Below are 19,140 nucleotides of genomic sequence, written 5' to 3'. Positions count from 1 at the left end.
TCGTAGAAGCCTGGGCACGGTGTACCTAACTTCAAAACGTAGTATTATGGGTCCCACAGTAGCCGGTGGGAAATAGGGCTAAGTGGCGAACTAGAAAACACCATTATTGGAATCTCTCTCTTTCTCTCTCTATCTATTCAAATATAAATGTATTTTTATTGAAGTAAAGTACGATTATACCCCTCAACTTTTATTGAATGTGATTTAATAATTTCATATAATGACTTTAAATACCCTTGTCCTTCTTGGGTATTCATTCTTGTACTCACTTCCCCTTTTCTTTCTACTTGCAATGTCTAAACTAGGAACTACTAAGGATGTGTTTGGTAACATTACTAAAAAGTGTTTTGGTCACTTTTAATTCGAATAAATTATAGAAAAAGTTGGGATAAACATGTCCGGTTTCGATCATTTAAAAATATACGACTAACTTTTTCACATCATTAAAAGATTGTTTGTATGTTGGAAAAAGTTATAGAAAAATCTTTGAGTGTATTGATTAATGATATTTGGTTACACATGAATAATTGATTGGGCCACGACCGATGTGAGGTTGTGAGAGTCGGGCCCAAAATTTTCTTTCCTAATAAGAAAATTTATAAAAGAATAATGCTTTTCTGACACACACACACCTACGTGCCATGGTTAGAATCATAGTTTTTTCCTCAGGATACACAACTACACATATTTATGGGGATTTACAATTTTGTATCCCGGTGAATCTATGATTTTAGCTCATGCCACGTCAGGGGATGTGTGTTAGAGGGGGGCGTCAGAAAATCACGACTCTTTATAAAATTATCAGTTCAATCAAAATCAAGTCAGGATCATTTAAAATCAATGTCTTTTTTTTTTTACAAAACGATGAGCCAACTAAATCATGAATTTTTTGACTAACTAAAAGTATAATGGAAAAAATCAGCATAAGACAATATAATTTTCATAATGAAAGTATTCATTAATAACAATTCTTAGTTGTAGAAATTTAATTTATCCTATTATGAAAATAAATAAAGATAATTTAGAATATATTTTTTTTTAATATCAAAGTGTAGCTTAACTAGACATAAATTCATAAGCATAATTGTACTGATAAGCATTGGACACTATGTTTAATATTGTGCTGACATGGAAGTGTACTGATAAGCATAGATTTATTTTCTTGAGATACAAGTTTAAAAATCAATGATTTTCTATGCATTACCACTTTAGCACAATATCCAATGTAGATAGTCCATCATTTTCCTATTCATAATTCATTTATTGTTTTAGAGTACCTAAATGGTACCTCGAAAACTAAATAAGTCTTTTGTCAATCTTGCATTTCTCTCATAAATTCGACCAAACTCTCTCAAATTACGTTTCAAATTATTCACATAATATACATTGTCATGGACGCCATAATTCCATTTATTTATAAATGATCAGAATACTCATATTTTCAACTTGTTAAGTAAAAGGACGGTTCTATCTACTGATTGACATAAATGATTGAAATCTCCTTGTTTTATGATCAATTGAATGTAGTGTCAACAATACATCAAAAACATTTAAAATGATAATTATTATAATTGTTAGAGATAGTTATTTGAAGTTATAATGATGCACAAAATATATGCTAGAAGCTTGTGATATCGAACTAATTTTTAAAACGAATGAGACACGATCAATTTTTTAAAATTTTTATTGTAAAATCCCTGAAGTACTCCATTAATAGTGTTCAAGACATGCCATACCATTAAAAGAATGTGACATTTCATGATTGGAGTCCCAATGGTTCTTATGTACTTCCATTTCTATTATATTTTATTTATTGAATACATCATTAAAATTTTCATCTCCATTAATGGTGTCCCTACGTACTAAGGGCTTTATTATCTCGCAAATAAACTAAACATGTATTTAAAAATAAAAATTAAAACATGCAAATTGGTCATAGTATTACCATAGGGTTTAATGAATTTAATATATATTTTTTATCTAATCGTTTGTTAAAATATTTTAGATGATTGAAACCATAAATAGTATAACATGCTTGTGGACATCATCAATGTTTTTATTGTGGTCATCTTATACTAAACAATGTTTTTAATCTTGGTAGAGTCAAGTACATGACTCACTTGTCACTTGGGCAAGAAAAATATTAATATCGTTAACATAAAGTTTTTTAATATTTAAAATATCATACTTTAAAAAATAATAATATATAAGATAACACATATAACTTAGCAAAATTTTCGAGTTACTCTCGATACTTCTACCTAGTTTAGTGTTGATAATATATATATATATATATATATGGACGTTAGCAGTATTCAACATTTTTTCCAATAATACTCTTCCTCATTTTGTCTTTTTACTAGTCTTTTACACAATATATATATATATATACACTCATTTACCATAAATTAATATCGAAAATCCTAATTCTAATTTCATTTTTATTGGAACCGATCAAAGCTGGGTCTAATATGAAATCGAACCGAAAAGAACCGGAACCATTAGATTCTATTTGATGGGTACCCGCGGGTACTTGGAACCTATTTAATTTATCATTTATTTTTTATATTATACACGATTTTAAATTTTTGTATATTTTAAAATTAATATATATTATATAAAGTTCTTCAATTTTTCATATAAACTAAATATTAGAGCATAAAATGGGTCATTTCTTCTTAAAATTTACTATTGTAGAGAAGATGAATTATCATTTGTGAAAAAAAAATTCATTAAATCATATTTTTAGTGAAATAAATTATTATTAGGTTGATACTTTGTAGATGATATATTATTTTTTAGAAAGATTTTTTAAATGATTTTAAAATATTTTTTTTATTATTCAATTCTTATGAATTGGAACCGACAAGTACCCATGATTTTTTATGGTTCTGATTTGACTTATTTTAGAATCGAATCCAAAATTGACAAGAATCGAAATCAAAAAAATATAATGATTATGATTCTAATTTTCTTAGGAATTGAACCGAACCGACCCATTGACACCCATAGAGTTGGGTGCTAAACAATTGCTAATAATAAAAATAATATTCCCACTAAACGGTGGAGATGATTTGGTTAGTCAACGAATTGCAACTTTTGCAAAGAGAAACCCTTTCCTCACTAAGATGGTGAAGAAAAAAACCGCCAACAAGACATCGAGATTCGTAACTCACTATTTTAGTAAGGCTAATCGGTTTCTTTGCAAAATATCATTAGTTCAAGGGGTAAATACGTCAACTCAGCAATTAAGAGATCTAATAGATGTACGAATCAGGGTAATGACGTAATTTTATCTACTATTACAAGTTCTACATAAACGCAACAACTTGCTAAAAACTAATATATAACGCAAAAATAGAAATTAAATAATATTAAATATTAGCATAAAAGGGTTTTTTCTCTCACTCGACCCTCTCTCTTCTTTCTTTTTTTTCTTCTCTTTGCAGCAGCGAAGAGAGAAGCAAAGAGAGGCCGCCCCTCTCCTCTTCTTCTCATCTCTCTCCCTCTCTTTCTTCTTCTATCCTTCTCTTTACTTGAAATTCCCTTTCTATCCTGTCTGGTTCGGCATCTCTTCATCGAGAAGTCGAGTTTATCTTCCTATTGGTCAAAGATCGGACGGCTGAGATTCACTTGATAGAGAGAGAAATCGAGTTATGCAGGCAGATCAGACGGTGTTGAGCTTAAGGCCTGGTGGTGGAGGAAACCGAGGTAGTAGAATCCTTGGCCCTCGATTCGAATCTGCTTTCGGTGGTTCTTCGATCTCTTCATCTTCTTCAGATCTACAGATCCGTGTTCATGGTGGTGTTGCTTCAGCTTCGTCTCTCAAGGTTCGAAAAAATAAAAACTTTTAGCTTTCTTGAACGGATCTAGGGTTTTATTACGTGTTTAATCTTATTTGGTTGTTGATTTACTTTTTGACTTGAACTGAGGTTACTAAAGGTTGGATCTTTATGTTTTGTTCTTGATTTTTTTATCGATTTTTTCTGATTTTGTTTGAAATGCTTTTGATCAAGGCTGTCGTTGTTGTTATTTGATGCATCAGTGATCTTAAGGATTATCTGTATATATTGAATTTTTTACTACTGATTTAGTAGATTTAACTCCCTGATTATTATTACTGTATTTTAGCTATCTTGAGTTCTAGACTAATATCTCTTCAGATTCTGATTAATTTTTGGTTTGGATCGATGTGTTATGCTCTATAGTTTTTGGATTGTAAGATTGGATGGTGATTCAAAAATTTGATTAAGAATGAAGAAGAAGATGCATCTTGGATGGGAGTTTCTGCACTAAAAAATATTTTTTTGTGGTTATTTGTTCTCTTTTTGGTGCATGGAAAAGCTGGAAAAAATATTTCTTTCCATTTCTGGTACAAATATAAGATCAAAATAAGATAGAAATTTATGAAGGATAATGTCCTAATTCTTGGTGGGACACTTGATATGTGTACCTGCTGTAAATATGGACAGATAGTGGTTTTGTGGGACTTTAGGTGGGCATTGGGTGAGTATTACATTGCTCATAAAGGACTCACATACATGGAGACACAACTAGAGATGATTATTGATGGAAGTATTGAACATCAATAGTTTCCATTTGATGCAAATGTATAGGGGATCAATTTTCCTAGCTACATATAGGGTTTATGGGCCTATGGATAGGAATTCAAGGACCAACTTTGTGATGAACTCGATCTCAAGATGTCTGTGTGTTTTATCTTGATGTTCAGGGAATTTTTTATATAGGAGTTCCCATATGGATCTCCCACTTGGGATAGTTATATACATGGAGCAATAATCAGGAAAATCCCATTCTAATCCAATTTCTAAATAGTGGATCCTGGGAATATCAGTTTTCAAATGTCTTATTTTTAGACATAGTCTGAAAATGTGTCTCAAATAGCTCTTCCGGCACCAGCCTCATCTCTATTGTATATTGTAGTAACAGATTGAGATGCATATATATATATATATATTTAAATAAAAAATTGATAGGTAAAGCAAGTATTTTCATTAAAGATGCTTGTTTCCCTCATGTCTTTGAGAACATATGGTCATCTTAGCCGTACTTCATAGAAAAGGAGGGGAGTGGTGGAATTTATTCTCATTTGTTGGCAGAATGAGCATGGTTTTTAGCTGCAAGATTTAAGGCTGTCAAAGAAAATATCAAAATTTGGAATGGAGAGGTCTTTGGCAGAGCTGATATTAAAAGGAGATTGATCCTTGAGGAGAGCCTTGTGAGTGATAAGAAGAGGAGATCCCCATAAATTTGGAAGATAGAGGTTTGAGTCAATCTTGAGCCATACTTTAAAGAAGTAGCGAATATGAAGGAGATAAATTAGAAACAAAATATAGGATTAGGTGGTTTAGCTAGGTTGGTAAGACTTGTGGAGTTCAAACCTCCTTGAACCCAAACTTTGCCTTGCTAACCATCAATCCTTTACCAATCATAAAAAAGTGTGAAAGGGAGATCATCTCGACCTTTCACACAGTTCTTATATGTTTCCTATTTATCTTTTACCTTTTCTTAATTAATATTAACTAAATTATACTTATTTCTGTTAGCCAGGCACCTCATTTGCAGATTAACCATGTTTTATACATATTGGATGGCAGTGGATTGATTATGTTTTATGTATATTTAATTTGCAATCTCCCTTCTCTGGTTTAGTTTTGAGTTATAACAGGTTTATCATATTCATCTGGTTAATCCTTTGTTTAAATGAAATCCCCCCCCCCCCCCCCTCCTTCTTTGCTCATCTTATGTCACATGCATAGCATGTAGTCAAAATACAAGATTTATGGTAATATTTTGACTCTTCCATTGCTCTTCTGTTACAGACTGGTGGGTCCTGGTTTGAGGGTCGTGAGCGTGTTCGGTACTCCCGAGACCAACTGTTACAGCTTAGGGAGGTAACTATTCTATTCCATGGACTTGATGCTCATGCATATTGTTAAGTTTGGTCAAAATGATCACTGATTATTCATCAGACAAGATATTTTTGTTTGTTAGATTTTTCATTGTAAGTGGAAAGTTACATCAGCAAACTTTTGGAAACAAGGGATATGCAAGAAATGGCAAGAGAAAGCCATGATATTGAACCTTTTATTTTATTTTATTTATTTATTTATATTTCACTATTTCAGGTTTATGCTCCCTTGCATTTTGCTACTATGATTGTTCCATTGTGTTGTCCCTTAACTTTTCTTGAATACTTCCATATTGGAAAATAAAGCTGGATTTTTTTCTTCTTTTGAGTAATTGCGACTTGCTAGACATGTATCAATTCCTTTTGAACCCAAGTGAATCTTCATAATTTTGTTTAAGAGACCACTTTCAGATGTTGTTTTCTGTTTTTTTAAAACACTGACTGCATCTTTCTTTTTCTATTTATATTGTCTGTTAATTTAAATTTTACCAGTTTTGGACTGAAATTATTAGATGATGTAATTCTGTAATGATTTCTCACATCTTAGGGTTTTGTCTGGTTGTATTGTTATTTTATCTCATAGGTCGTTATTGTCCCCGAGGATATACTGAGGCTCAAACAAGAAGTTGACGCCGAATTCTTTGGTGAAGATCAGAACTGGGGTCATGGAGATGCCAATGTAAGGTTCTTCTAATTGATTGTGAGGTTCTCAATGTCTCTTTGATACAAGAGATTATTAATTTGGATTTATCATTTAGTGAGATGGTTTTGGTATATTTCTTTGACAAGTTAATGAGGTATTATGTGGGAGCTCCTTGCACGTTTTACAATTTCTTTTGCTTGTGTCAATAAATTTCAGGGGCTTTTCACCATCAATTTTGGCATAAGGTATAGGTGACAATAGTATATGCAGCTGTGTTAATGGTTTAGAATATGGATTTAGATACAGTTGAATGGTAATACTGCTGGATCAGGATTCATGTAGCCAACCCCAAATGGTTGGGATAAAGTTCTGTTGAGTGATTGTTAATCTGTGGTAGTATGTATGTTTGTTTATGTGAGTGGGTGTGCATGCAGGGTTCACACATGTCCCTAACCCTTGAATGGTTTGGATAAGGCACTATTAATAATGACAATGGCTGTGTTTTCTTACTTGTAGTTTGTGATAGCAATTGTCTCTAATGCTTTTTTTTTTTTTCTGGTCTGTAGGTGCAACCTCAATCCCAAGGTCGATATACTGAGCCAGACAACCGTGACTGGCGTGGACGATCGGCTCAGTTGCCTACGCCTGGAGAGGAGAGATCCTGGGAAACAATTCAAGATAGCAAATTGGATTCAAGAGAACAAGTGAACACACTATTCTTAAGGCCTCAAGCGGTAATGGGTTCTTGTGACATTGTTCTTATCAATCTTTGTATAACTTTTTTTCATGTCAGTGTAAATTTGCTTTCTTGTAAATCAATGTTTTTATTTTTAATTTTTTTAATTAACTTTCCTGTGTATTGATGTCATTAAATTCTTGTAGTTTAGTGTTTGGAGTTCTCAGTGAGCAATTACCAATTATTCCCTTGTGCACCTCTATAGACCTTGGTGCTTTCGCTTGATGTGGTTTTTATTGGCCCACAGTTTATCATCCAAAGACTTGAGTTTTAAATTCCATTTAAACCTGTGAGATAGTAGCAGCCCAAGCCTTTGTGATGCAGTGATGCGTGTCACTAATATATATTTTTGTTAAGTAGGCACTCCTGATATTTGTATTAGGACTTGAGAAAGGATTCACGTATGCAAATCACGGCTCAAAGTTCATCCTTGTGTTGTGGTGCTTGTATAGACTTATGCTAAATCACTATACTATTTAACTTTCAACTTGTCAATTTGATCTTTAATGTAGAACTTCTTTAAAGTGACCTGTTATTTTATTTTAGGGTCACTAAAGCACAACTACATGGAGAGTGCTGTGTGTTGAGCCCTGGAGCATTGAATTCTTACCCTAAAGGGATTTGAGCTAAAGGTTCATGTACATCTCTAAGAGTGGAAAGATCCAACTCTTCAGGGCTTAACAGCATAAATCTCCATGCGGTCAAACTTCTTGAGTCAAGTGTATACCTTTTTATCTTATTCATGTTTACACTTACTAATCTTCTTTGAATCCAACTTCAGGGCTGGACTTTCACAGCTCTATCTGCATGGTTGAGTTGTTATTTTTTCCCCTTGTTTATGTATGTTTCTGCATGCATGGATGCCATTTTGCATTAGTTTTAACTAGCTGTTTATTCTTATTTGTATCAGGTAGGACCTGCTCCTGTTCTCGTCAAGGCTGAGGTTCCATGGTCAGCTCGAAGGGGGAATCTTTCTGAAAAAGAACAGGTCTTGAAGACAGTGAAAGGGTAATGGACTATGAATAATTTTTTTTGTTATTCTGAGATTTGGATCAATTTCTTATGCATGCCTTACTATTTTCTTTCTTAAATGGGGACCTGTAAGTGCAATTCTAGGTCTTTTATCTCCAATATGTAATTCTAGACCCGAAGTCTCAAAATAGTGCAAAAGTAGGGGAAAAAAAGAAAAAAATTCCAATAACTGCTGGACAAGTTTTTAGCTGCCCATGTTATCTCTGTGGTTTGTGTGGTGATAAAAAGTTATTTCCCATTTTTTGCAGTATACTGAACAAGCTGACCCCCGAGAAGTTTGATCTTCTCAAGGGCCAACTGATCGATTCCGGGATCACGACACCAGATATCTTAAAGGTTTCCATCACTCACATAGGTTTCACTTTTTGTGTGTATATCTTTTATTTTTCCTTTTTTTGCCAGTGAAATTCAGGAATGTGTGTTTGCAATGCAGGGTGTTATCTCATTGATATTTGAGAAGGCTGTGCTGGAGCCCACATTTTGCCCCATGTATGCTATTTTATGTTCTGATCTGAGTGAAAAGCTCCCACCATTCCCTTCTGATGAACCTGGTGGGAAAGAAATCACATTCAAGCGAATCCTTTTGAATAATTGCCAAGAGGCGTTCGAAGGCGCTGAAAATCTGAGAGCGGAAATTAGGCAGTTGAGTGCCCCTGAGCAAGAATTGGAACGTAGAGATAAAGAGAGAATGGTGAAACTACGCACTCTTGGGAATATTCGTCTTATTGGGGAACTTTTGAAGCAGAAGATGGTGCCCGAAAAAATTGTCCATCATATTGTTCAGGTTTGTATTTAAGTTCTATTTTTTTACTGATATCTTGAGACTCTTGCAGAAAATTCCTGATATCTGCTGATTATGTGAAACAGGAACTGTTGGGACATGATGGTAAGACATGTCCAGATGAAGAGAATGTTGAAGCGATATGTCAATTCTTCATTACCATTGGTAAGCAGTTGGACGAGAGCCCCAAATCTCGGCGTTTCAATGATGGTTACTTTAACCGACTGAAGGAGTTGACAACTCACCCTCAATTGGCACTACGGCTGAAGTTCATGGTCCGTGATGTTCTTGATCTTCGGGCTAACAATTGGGTTCCCAGGCGTGAAGAGGTAAAAAATTCAATATCTTGTGTACCCTTTTCAGATTTTGACCCGATGATTCTGTTCATCTTATATTTTGTTCCTTGATTTTGCAGGTTAAAGCCAAGACCATCACCGAAATCCATTCAGAAGCAGAGAAGAATCTTGGGTTACGTCCTGGTGCGACTGCAAACATGAGAATTGGTGGCCGTGGTGTACAGGGTGCTCTAGGGGGTATGGGTCCTGGAGGTTTCCCCATAACCCGACCTGGCTCAGGTGGAATGATGCCCGGAATGCCCGGAACCCGGAAGATGCCCGGGATGCCTGGGATCGGCAACGACAATTGGGAGGTCCCTCGTAACCGTTCGATGCCAAAGGGGGGTGATGTGGTAACACAGTCCGCTGCACGCGTTCAGTCTCCTTTGGTCAGCAAATCGTCAGCCCTCAACTCAAGGATGTTACCTCAAGGTAGCGGCGGCATGATAATTGGCAAGACTAGTGCATTGTTGAAGGGTAGCGGTGGTGCCCCTTCGGGTCGTCCTTCCAGTTTAATTCAAGGTGTAATAGATCCCATTGCACAAAGCCCTGTACCTGCAAAACCCATTGTCCCGGTAACATCATCCACGCTTTCCGTTCCCGAGAATAGGTCAGCTCCCACGACAAAATTGAACCTGGTGGATCTCCGTAGGAAGACGGTTTCTCTTCTCAAGGAATACTTCAACATCCTCATTCTGGATGAGGCATTACAATGTGTGGAGGAGCTGAAAGCACCCGAATACCACCCCGAGGTTGTCAAGGAAGCTATCACTCTTGGACTGGATGTGAGCCCACCCTTGATTGAACCACTAGTGAAGCTCCTAGATTTCTTGTTCAACAAGAAGGTTTTGACTGCTAAGGACATTGGGACGGGATGTCTTCGGTATGGGTTGATCTTGGATGACATTGCCATCGACTTACCGAGAGCACCTAACAATTTTGGTGAAGTTATGGGGAAGCTGGTCTTGTCCGGATGTCTGAACTTCAACATGATGAAGGAGGTTTTGAAGAACATCAAAGATTCCATGTTTCAGAGGGCCACCTTTGACGCTGCAATGAAAAGCATTGGCCAAAGCCCTTCAGGTGAAGGTGTCTTGAGTGCACAAGGAGCCGACATTCAAGCTTGCAAGAGCATACTCTCTTGAGTTGAAATATGTGATGGGGTAATTCTCCCTGAACTTCTTTTGTAAGGTGGAAAAAAACCGAAAATGCTATTTTTCTTTTTCTTTTTTTGTTTTTTTTTCTCGTCTTCCGTCCTTTTTACCCTCTCAAGGCGAGCAACTTTGTGACAATGTGTGTTAAGTGGGAGCTGTGCTACGAACAGGTAATTTTATTGAGTTGTATATTTTTCCGAGGTCATATGAGTGGGTGTTTATTGAAGCGATAGTTAAGAAAGAAAGAAAAATGACATGGGTTTCGCTCTTTGAGCCCTGGGTAATTCTGCCCAGTGATATGCTCAAGATAGAACTAAACAAAGCTTTAAATATGATCCTTCTTTGTTAAATGACATTTTGATTCTCTGGACTCGGTTATTTATTTAATTTTTGTTTTAGAGTTTAAAATCTCTCTTTCACTGTATATCCCATGTTTTATTTTTTGGATTTGATAATTTTTTTAGTAGATTGGTCATCTTAACGGGTCAACGATTATATTTATTTAATTTTTTTATATATAGTAATGTTAGCCTTTTTACTGATTTTTGGTGATAGTGATTACCATGTTGAGAGTGAATCATCCAAAATGGCATGCGAGAGTACAAAGCAGGCTCCAGATCATGGAGGGAAAGCTGTAGAGAGATCTCAACACAACTCATAATGTTCAATCATGAAGTTTTGCTATATAAGATTTGTGCTTATCTTGTTATCATTGCGACCTAGAGAACTGAAAGTATAAAAAAAAAAAAAAAAGACGAGATACCATAGAACCCGATATTCAGAAATCTGTCTCAACCACTGAATCCAGGAAGAGAACATTATTGAGTAGGGGCAGATCACTTCACTTGCGGTTAAGGAACAGAGTTGCTCATATTACCTTTGATCTCTTATCTGCTAGAATGAGAAATGCGTATTATCTTTAATTGTAATATTTGGATTTCGTGTGAGCTGCTTTGAACTTTTATCATACATTTTTTCCCCGTGAAATTCAATGGACCCCTTGTCGTCTTGTTGTCTTTGGATTCTTGTGAAATAACTGAGATGAATGCATTTTTCACCATAAATTGCCTAGGTCAGGTCAGGATAAAAATCAAGAATATGTATTGAGATGATCGATCCTGAATTCCAACTCAGGTGTCAACCCAGAGTACATTTATTAGAGCACATAGTTATGGTTGGGGTTCGAGATCGAAACTGCAAAGCCCATCCCATAACATTGTTGCTTCAATTACTAGAGTAAGAAAGAAAAAAAACAAAATTCAAGAATGGTGGAACTCTGATAAGGATGGCATCGAGCTTCCTGAGAGGAAGGACTTAATGAGAACAAGGGCTTGTTTGGGTTTGGTCAGAGGAACCATATGACCAGCTCCCCTTATTGATACAAATGTGAGACCATCGTACTCTTCAGTCCATCCTCCGACCTGTCGTTTAACACAGCGGTTGATCGATCATGTGCTTTGAACTATTTTCAAGAAATGCTCTGTGAAAGAAAAGCAATTGGGATGATATATATAACTTACCTGTCCTTCGTCGTACCAAGCACGCCAAGGAGATGCAATTGGAAGCTTGAGTGCATCTATACTGTACCGAGTGGATGTAATTGGGATTACGGTATCTGTATCTCCACTATTAAAGGGCACAAGGATTGTTAGCATTGCTTCAAAACTGCTGAAAGTGTCATTATAAATCAATTTTTTTAAATATTTATAATTAAACACTTTTAAAATATTGGGCACCTTAATTGTTCCAAGTTTGAATGATGAAAGCTTATAACTATCACTATAAATGGGAGAATAGTTGAGAGAGAGAGACCATTTTAGGGGTCACAATGCATTTTTTGGGTTGCACTTTTTATTTGAGAGCTGTTACTAGCACCCCAAATTTTACTTATTAGACCCCAATTTCTTAAATTATTTATCACACCCAAATTAAATATTAAAATACATACTTCAAACATTACAAAGGTTTGGCTGAAATTATAATCTCAACATTATAACACTCGTTCAAACAATTTCTGTAGTTGTTTACCATTATGATCAGGCTCTATAAAAACCCAAACCCAAAAAAAATAGAAATTTAGCAAAAAGAAAGAGAGAGAGAGAGAGAGAGAGAGAGTTTCTATTGGCATCCCAACTTTTACTTATTCTCAACCATTCGTTTTCTTTATTTTTAATTGGAGTGTAATAAGTAAAAGTTGGGGTTGGCACCTCTATTCTATTTTTAGGTCATTTATATTTAACTGTATTTGGGGTATTTTGAGTTCAAAATTGTTTTATAGTCATTATAAGTATTATACGTTCAGTAAGAGTTTTAATCTAATTTGGGTATGTTTTACTATTTTGGGTAAGCAGGGTCAAAGTAGAAGTGGAATCAAACCACATAAATCTTATGTTTCAAACCACATAAATCTTATGTTTCTTGATTGTTCCTTGCATACATCATTGGATCTTGGAATCTATACCATGGTTTTAAAACTCTTTTGGATGTCTCGTCTCGGACGAGATATCTGATTTATTTGCATTGCCTTGGACGAGATTTAAAAAAAGAAGCCTTAGAATTAGAACAAACCGTGTCTTTGAGACGACTTGTCAACTCGTCTTGTTGGTGGACGATACCAAGACAACTCGGACGAGATTTAAAACCATGATCTATACTTACACATTTGAGAGATTTGAGGCATACCTGAACACCCAAATACGAAGCCCTAAATTTATAAGCTCACGATAAATGTCTAGCACTGTCGAAGTGTCTTTCCATGTTTTAAAGCTAACTTCACTGAAAAAAACAGAACAACATTACCAGTTTAGCTGTCTAGAAAGAGTAACAAATGATGTTATCCAATATATTACTATAAGATCAATGTTGTCTTTTTTTTTTTTTTTTTTCAATTTGCAGAGAATTATATATTGAGTTGTGATTTTCTGATGCCCCCCATACGCTCCTTGACATGGCATGGGCTAGAACCGCAGATCCTTTTCCTCGGGATACACAACTACACATCTCCATAATATGTGCAGTTGTGTATCCTGGGGAGAAAGATCTATGGCTCTAGCACATGCTACGTCAGGGGGTGTATGTTAGAAAAATTTAGTTATATATACCTACAAATTTCCCATTTTGATGGTGCAACTTCGGGATTAACGTGCAACGCCTTTTGAACCTCGGGCAAATTGAAGTACATTATTGAATGCTTCCGGGCACATGGATCATACTTCTCACTGATGTGTTCAACCTTCTGTCAACTTACACACACATTTCATTTATTATTCATTTAAATAATTCTTATATTATATATACAGTTAACGAGAAATCAAGCCAAGAACAATAAAGAAAGAAAATAAAGCAAGATGCAATCACACACAAAACATCGAGATTTTTACATTGTTCCCTTAAGATTGAGATATGTCCATGGATAATACCGATTCCACTATGAAGAGAAAATTCGCAATTATAGATTACAACCTTTCACAGAAAATAAAAATATATATCTATATATCCCCTGGAAAAACCTAACTAGGGTTTTACATAATATCAGTGAATTTACGAAAATACCCTTGGAAAATTTCTATTTTTTACAGAAACATATATGCGCACGCACACAAACTGTAAAAATGAACCACACTTTCTTTCTTCTTCTCCTTTTATTATTATTATTATTATTTTTTTAAGAGCTTAAATTTTCACACGAGCTTTTTTTTTATCACACGCACACCCTAACGTGAAAGTGAATAGGAACAATAGCTGCTATTCATCGAGATTTGAGTGAAAAATGTTTCCTATACACTTTCACGTCAGGTGTGCGATGTGAGGTTCAATCTTGAGGTCACTCTAGTACGACTCAACTAAATATGGTGTCTGGGGTGCAAAGGACCTTTTTGCACCTCCTTTCCATTTGTTCTTCTCCCAAGATGCTCTTTGATTTGGGTTTCTACTCAATTGAGAAAAGTTCTTCGAGCTCTAAAGGGCATGGTTATGAAAGTAAGAGCGATTGAGGGAGAAAAGTTCTTCGAGCTCTTCCCCCATCGTCTTTTTTTTTTTATTTTTTTTGGCCTATTACCTTGTTGGTGTGTTATATATAAATCTCATTAATCGACAAGTTATAAAAAAAGTTGATTTGGCAACATAAATTCTCTATTTTTTTGGTGGCTAACTTGAGATGAAATCTATAGTCATGGTCGTGGTGTAAAATATCAAGCAAGTAAGCAATGGGTTTAAATGAGAATAAGACTTGTTACTATATGAAGCACAATGTTGAAGATGATTTTACTTACAAACAGTCCTTTCGAGCGGATATTCGAATAGCTGACATTGCTAGTGCATGAGGGTGTGAAGATGCTATATATATCAATGTTTCCAAGTTCAGAGCTCGCTACATCTGAAATTTTACTACACTCATCTGAGCTATGTACATAGGAAACATGATCACAATAAAGGTTCAGAAGTTTATAGGTTTGATCAGAAATCAAGCCAGTAGTCCACAAAAATTCGTAACCCCCCAAGTGATCATAGAAGTCATCGGTAAGAGGATTTCCCAACTGCATTGCAAATTACAAATCTTTGTTAGTTGTTTAATCTTTTTTTGTGATTCACATTCTATTGTTTCCTAATATTTCAAGGGAAGAACTCCATACCATATACCCCTTAAGATTAATCAATCTTTCTCGTGTCGTCTTGTGATACCTCACAATGGCTTGGGCTAGCTGAGGAATATAGTGTCCTAGAACATAGATCTCAATGGTTCATTATACAACATTTAATAATTATAGTAATTTTGTACCCAAATCAAAAGAAACCAAGCTGAAAGAGCAAATAAAATTGTTTCCGCTATTATTATGACTAGAATGAAACCTGTTTTTAATTTACTTATATGTATCAAATTTCTATATGGGGATTTTAATATCTCACGCTCGGGATCTATAACGAATTCATGGGGATCAATGATAGGTTTTGGGGTGTGACAAGAACTTTGGGACCGAATATCATAATCACTATTATAATATACAGTTGGAAAGTTAACAACAAAGCTGCAAAGGAGCCAATTGAAAAGATGTCGAAAAGTCAAAATTCATGTTATTGTTGAAGCTAACTATTTATAGTAAATTTTATAGCTATTTTAGATTTTGGAGTGTCTGGTTCAACTAAGAGTCCCTTCTTTTAAAATCATTTGTGTGGGTTCGGCCGGTCAAGATTGGGTGACTCATGGAAAAACAAATGATCCCAACCGTTAAAACATAAAAAGCGTTTGGGATTTACCTATCCCAATAATGCATATTCTAACGATAAAACTCAATCGTTGTATTCATGTTTAATGGTCTGGGATCATGTGTTTATCCACGAGTCACCTGATTCTGATCCCATTTGTGGTTTAAATTTTAGATTTTTTTACTAATTTTGGAAATTTTATTATTTTGGGCAAGTAAGATTATAATTGAAATTCAGTTGAAGACTAAGATTTTATTTATTTCTCCATGCTTCAACTTCAACTACCTCAATTGACTAATAAATCATTTCTCTACCTGCATAGCTTTCTCCGACGAGATAGAAGTCCCTTCCTTTATATTGAGGAAATCGATCAAACCATTTCAGTAGAAACACTAACGAGTCTTCGGCTGCAAATGAAAGGATGAACTAGAAATAAATAAGTAAATAATTGTATAAAATAAAATAAATAATTGATGCAAAAGAAGCCAAAGTCATACCAGTCCTCTTATCACCATTTGTCTCCAAATCAGAGGGATTGTTTGAATAAGAAAAACCAGTACCAACCGGGGAATCAACAAATATAATGTTGGCCACTGCAAATGATATAAAATATCGTGTTAACAATCTTCGACTTCAAAATGGAAACTAAAGAAACTCAATCGAAAAAAACGAAGAAAAAAAGAAGGGAGGTTTATATGATTTTCACCTTGATTCCAAGAGTAAGGATTCAAATAAAGGGTTTTCCCATCTGAGTTAATATGAAAAGGGCCTATTTCTTCGGCTTCGCCAAAACCAATGGAGGAACAACCAGGTCCTAAAGAAGTAGGTCTTGGATTAGAAGCATAACAAACCCAAGAGAAGAAATAATTTACATTGATAAACTTCATTGATACGAGTTAACTATCAAATGTAACAAAGTGCTAGAATTGGTAGCATGGTACTTGTATCGATGATGAATTGCTATTGTAACCACTCCACAAGAGAACTCTTTTTCTTCAGGGAAGTTGGAGACCAAAGATTTGGGGTCGGTTAAACGAATCTTGTCCTTCATTCTACTATTCCACTCTTTCCAAAGCCAAGTCTTTTGTTCTTGTGAGAGAGTTCACATCTGCTTTTGTTGCTTCCATCCATGTTCCTTCACAGGATCTTTAACTTGAAGGTTTCTTTTAATTGGATATGTAACCAAATTTTGTTGAATATGTCTAAACCATCTCAATCGAATTTCTCTTAGTTTATTTCCTATTGGAGCTGCTCTGACATTTTCTGAAATGCATTTGTTTCTAATTTTATTTTTCTTAGTCTTTCCATTCAACCATCTCAACCTCCTTATCTCTGTAATGCCCAATTTATTAACATGATACTTCTTGACTGCCCAACAATCAACTCCATAAAGCGTAGTGTACCTTACTATCATCTCATAACTTTTCCTTTTTAATTTGATGTTAAAAAAACAGGTGGAATCAAACCAAGAATACGAATCAAAAAACAAACACAAGACAAGATGTAATCACACAAAGAAACACAAAGATTTTACGTGGTTCCCTCAAGATTGAGGTACGTCCACGGATCACATCGATTTCACTATGAAGAGAAAAGTTGCATCAACAAATTACAACCTTTCACCAAAAATGAGAAATATAAATACCCCAGGAAACCTAATTAGGGTTTTACATAATATTAGCTCGATTAACGTGAATGCGTGGCTTGATTTACAATACCTCCTTGTTGACCAGTATTATTAGGCTCTACAAACCACAACATTTGATTGGTATATATTTGTCACATAGTACTCAAGAAGCGGCACCTCCACTTTAACCATCTAGTTCTAATTCTGTGGTCCAAGAAGCAGCTGGTGCCTACTTCTTCATAAGCTTCCTCTACGTCAGAAATATGATATAAAAAGAGATAAAATCAACCATGGAAGCAAAATCATTCCAATAAAAATCTAAATTCTGACTATTATATCCATTAGAGATTCTTAGTAACATAGAAAAGATTATATGAGAGTGAGAGTGACCTCCTTGGGTCCAAAGAAGAAGAGGCTTTGAAGAAGGATCCTCAACAGCTTCAATGAACCAATAGAAGAGTGTCCTTCCAGCTTCTTCATTGACTTTAATATAACCAGAATAATGGGCAAAGTTCACATTGAAGTCTTGCCCTGGTAGATACTCAACAATCTTGTCTTGCTCTTGTTGATCAATTGGGTTTGATTTAGAACTAAAACTACTATTACTTCCACTTTGAATCCTAACAAGATGGAAGAACAGATGAAGAAGAAAAACCCATCTCTTCTTCTCCATTTTTTTTTAATGCTTGTGTTGACTCTTAAAGCAATTTATCAAGTAATTATATGCAGCAAGCACATGGTGGTTGATAGAGTGTTGGAGTTTTTCTATTGTTGTCTATTGGGCATAATTTGAAGATACGCTCTGAGTGGGGTTTGGTGAATATTTGAGATGCCCCTTGACTGTGTGAGTCTTCTACAAAGACTAATATAAATTGACTGAAATACCCCTATCTTCAAACTCTTGCCAAAAAAGTTCTTGAATTTTTATTATTTTCAATCTCTTCAATGTTTATGATTGTTTTTTTTGCTTGGTTGGTGATCCTTGATTCTTTTACTTAAACGTTTCACTTCAAAAAAATTACTTCATTTTCAACTCTTAATTTATTGGCAAAATTATCTACCGTAAAATCTTCATTTTTCCTCAATGAGACCGTAATTAGAGATTTGTTGTATGAATTTTTTTTTTTCGAGGCGAGATTAATTCAAATAAGATTCAGAATATACATTTGAAAATTTAATTTTTGAAAGATATTTTTAGTAATATCAAAATTTCAAGTGGCGTTGAGCAGGAAAATTTAAATGCTCTGTTTCAAATAAAGTTTTCTATATCAAACCATTTAATGTTAAGAAATTGATCTACATTGCTTCCAAAACTCACAAAATCACATTCATACCCACCAAAATTTTCTCCCCTTCCCCTCAAGATTGCAGAATTCTTCATTCCGCAACTTTTCCGAAGCACAAATACTTCATGGAAAGAATAGTATTGTTGGATTCAAGATCGAATATGCAAAGCTCGCTCCATAACGTAGTTACTTTGAATTACTAAAGGAAGAAAAAAAAAATTCAAGAATCACAGAACCCCGACAAGGACGGCATTGAGCTTCCTAATAGGAAGGACTTTACGAGCACAAAAGCAAGTTTGGGTATGACAAGAGAAACCATATGGCCTCCTCCCTTATTGACACAAATGTGAGACCAGTATACTCTTCAGTCCATCCACCGACCTGGTCAACAAATAGCGATGGATCATCTTTA

The 19,140-nt window shown here is 34.9% G+C and overlaps 2 protein-coding genes and 1 non-coding gene across 4 annotated transcripts; 2 read left to right on the top strand and 1 right to left on the bottom strand.

Annotated features, from left to right (window-relative positions):
* The first annotated feature begins 3,414 nt into the window (after positions 1-3,414).
* Positions 3,415-10,983, top strand: LOC147392753 (eukaryotic translation initiation factor-like). The gene is made up of 9 exons (XM_086455962.1): positions 3,415-3,830; positions 5,844-5,915; positions 6,516-6,611; positions 7,142-7,309; positions 8,222-8,319; positions 8,592-8,679; positions 8,777-9,127; positions 9,211-9,453; positions 9,540-10,983. Exons 1-9 carry the CDS (start codon positions 3,657-3,659, stop codon positions 10,602-10,604), a joined length of 2,355 nt encoding a protein of 784 aa, XP_086312088.1. The 5' UTR covers positions 3,415-3,656; the 3' UTR covers positions 10,605-10,983.
* LOC147392754 (small nucleolar RNA snoR103) lies at positions 4,439-4,545 on the top strand. Its single transcript, XR_015182473.1, has one exon. It is a non-coding gene; the product is annotated as a small nucleolar RNA snoR103 (small nucleolar RNA).
* Positions 10,984-11,164: 181 nt separating the features above from the next.
* Positions 11,165-18,211, bottom strand: LOC147392752 (serine carboxypeptidase II-2-like). 2 transcript variants are annotated; one of them, XM_086455963.1, is made up of 10 exons: positions 17,833-18,211; positions 16,522-16,629; positions 16,313-16,408; positions 16,130-16,222; positions 15,245-15,330; positions 14,885-15,148; positions 13,715-13,848; positions 13,296-13,388; positions 12,134-12,239; positions 11,165-12,034 (listed from the first exon to the last, which is right to left on the bottom strand). In XM_086455963.1, the coding sequence occupies exons 1-10, from the start codon at positions 18,113-18,115 to the stop codon at positions 11,873-11,875; spliced, it is 1,425 nt and encodes a 474-aa protein (XP_086312089.1). In that variant the 5' UTR covers positions 18,116-18,211; the 3' UTR covers positions 11,165-11,872. The 2 variants fall into 2 exon arrangements, with proteins under 2 accessions (XP_086312089.1, XP_086312090.1); XM_086455964.1 differs by lacking the exon at positions 17,833-18,211 and adding an exon at positions 17,534-17,807.
* Between the last annotated feature and the right edge of the window lie 929 nt (positions 18,212-19,140).

The sequence above is a fragment of the Akebia trifoliata genome, chromosome 10, assembly GCF_017979445.1.
Source record: "Akebia trifoliata isolate Shusen 1 chromosome 10, ASM1797944v1, whole genome shotgun sequence".
In the NCBI taxonomy this organism is placed as follows: domain Eukaryota; kingdom Viridiplantae; phylum Streptophyta; class Magnoliopsida; order Ranunculales; family Lardizabalaceae; genus Akebia; species Akebia trifoliata.
This window is presented reverse-complemented; position numbering and strand designations above follow the sequence as displayed.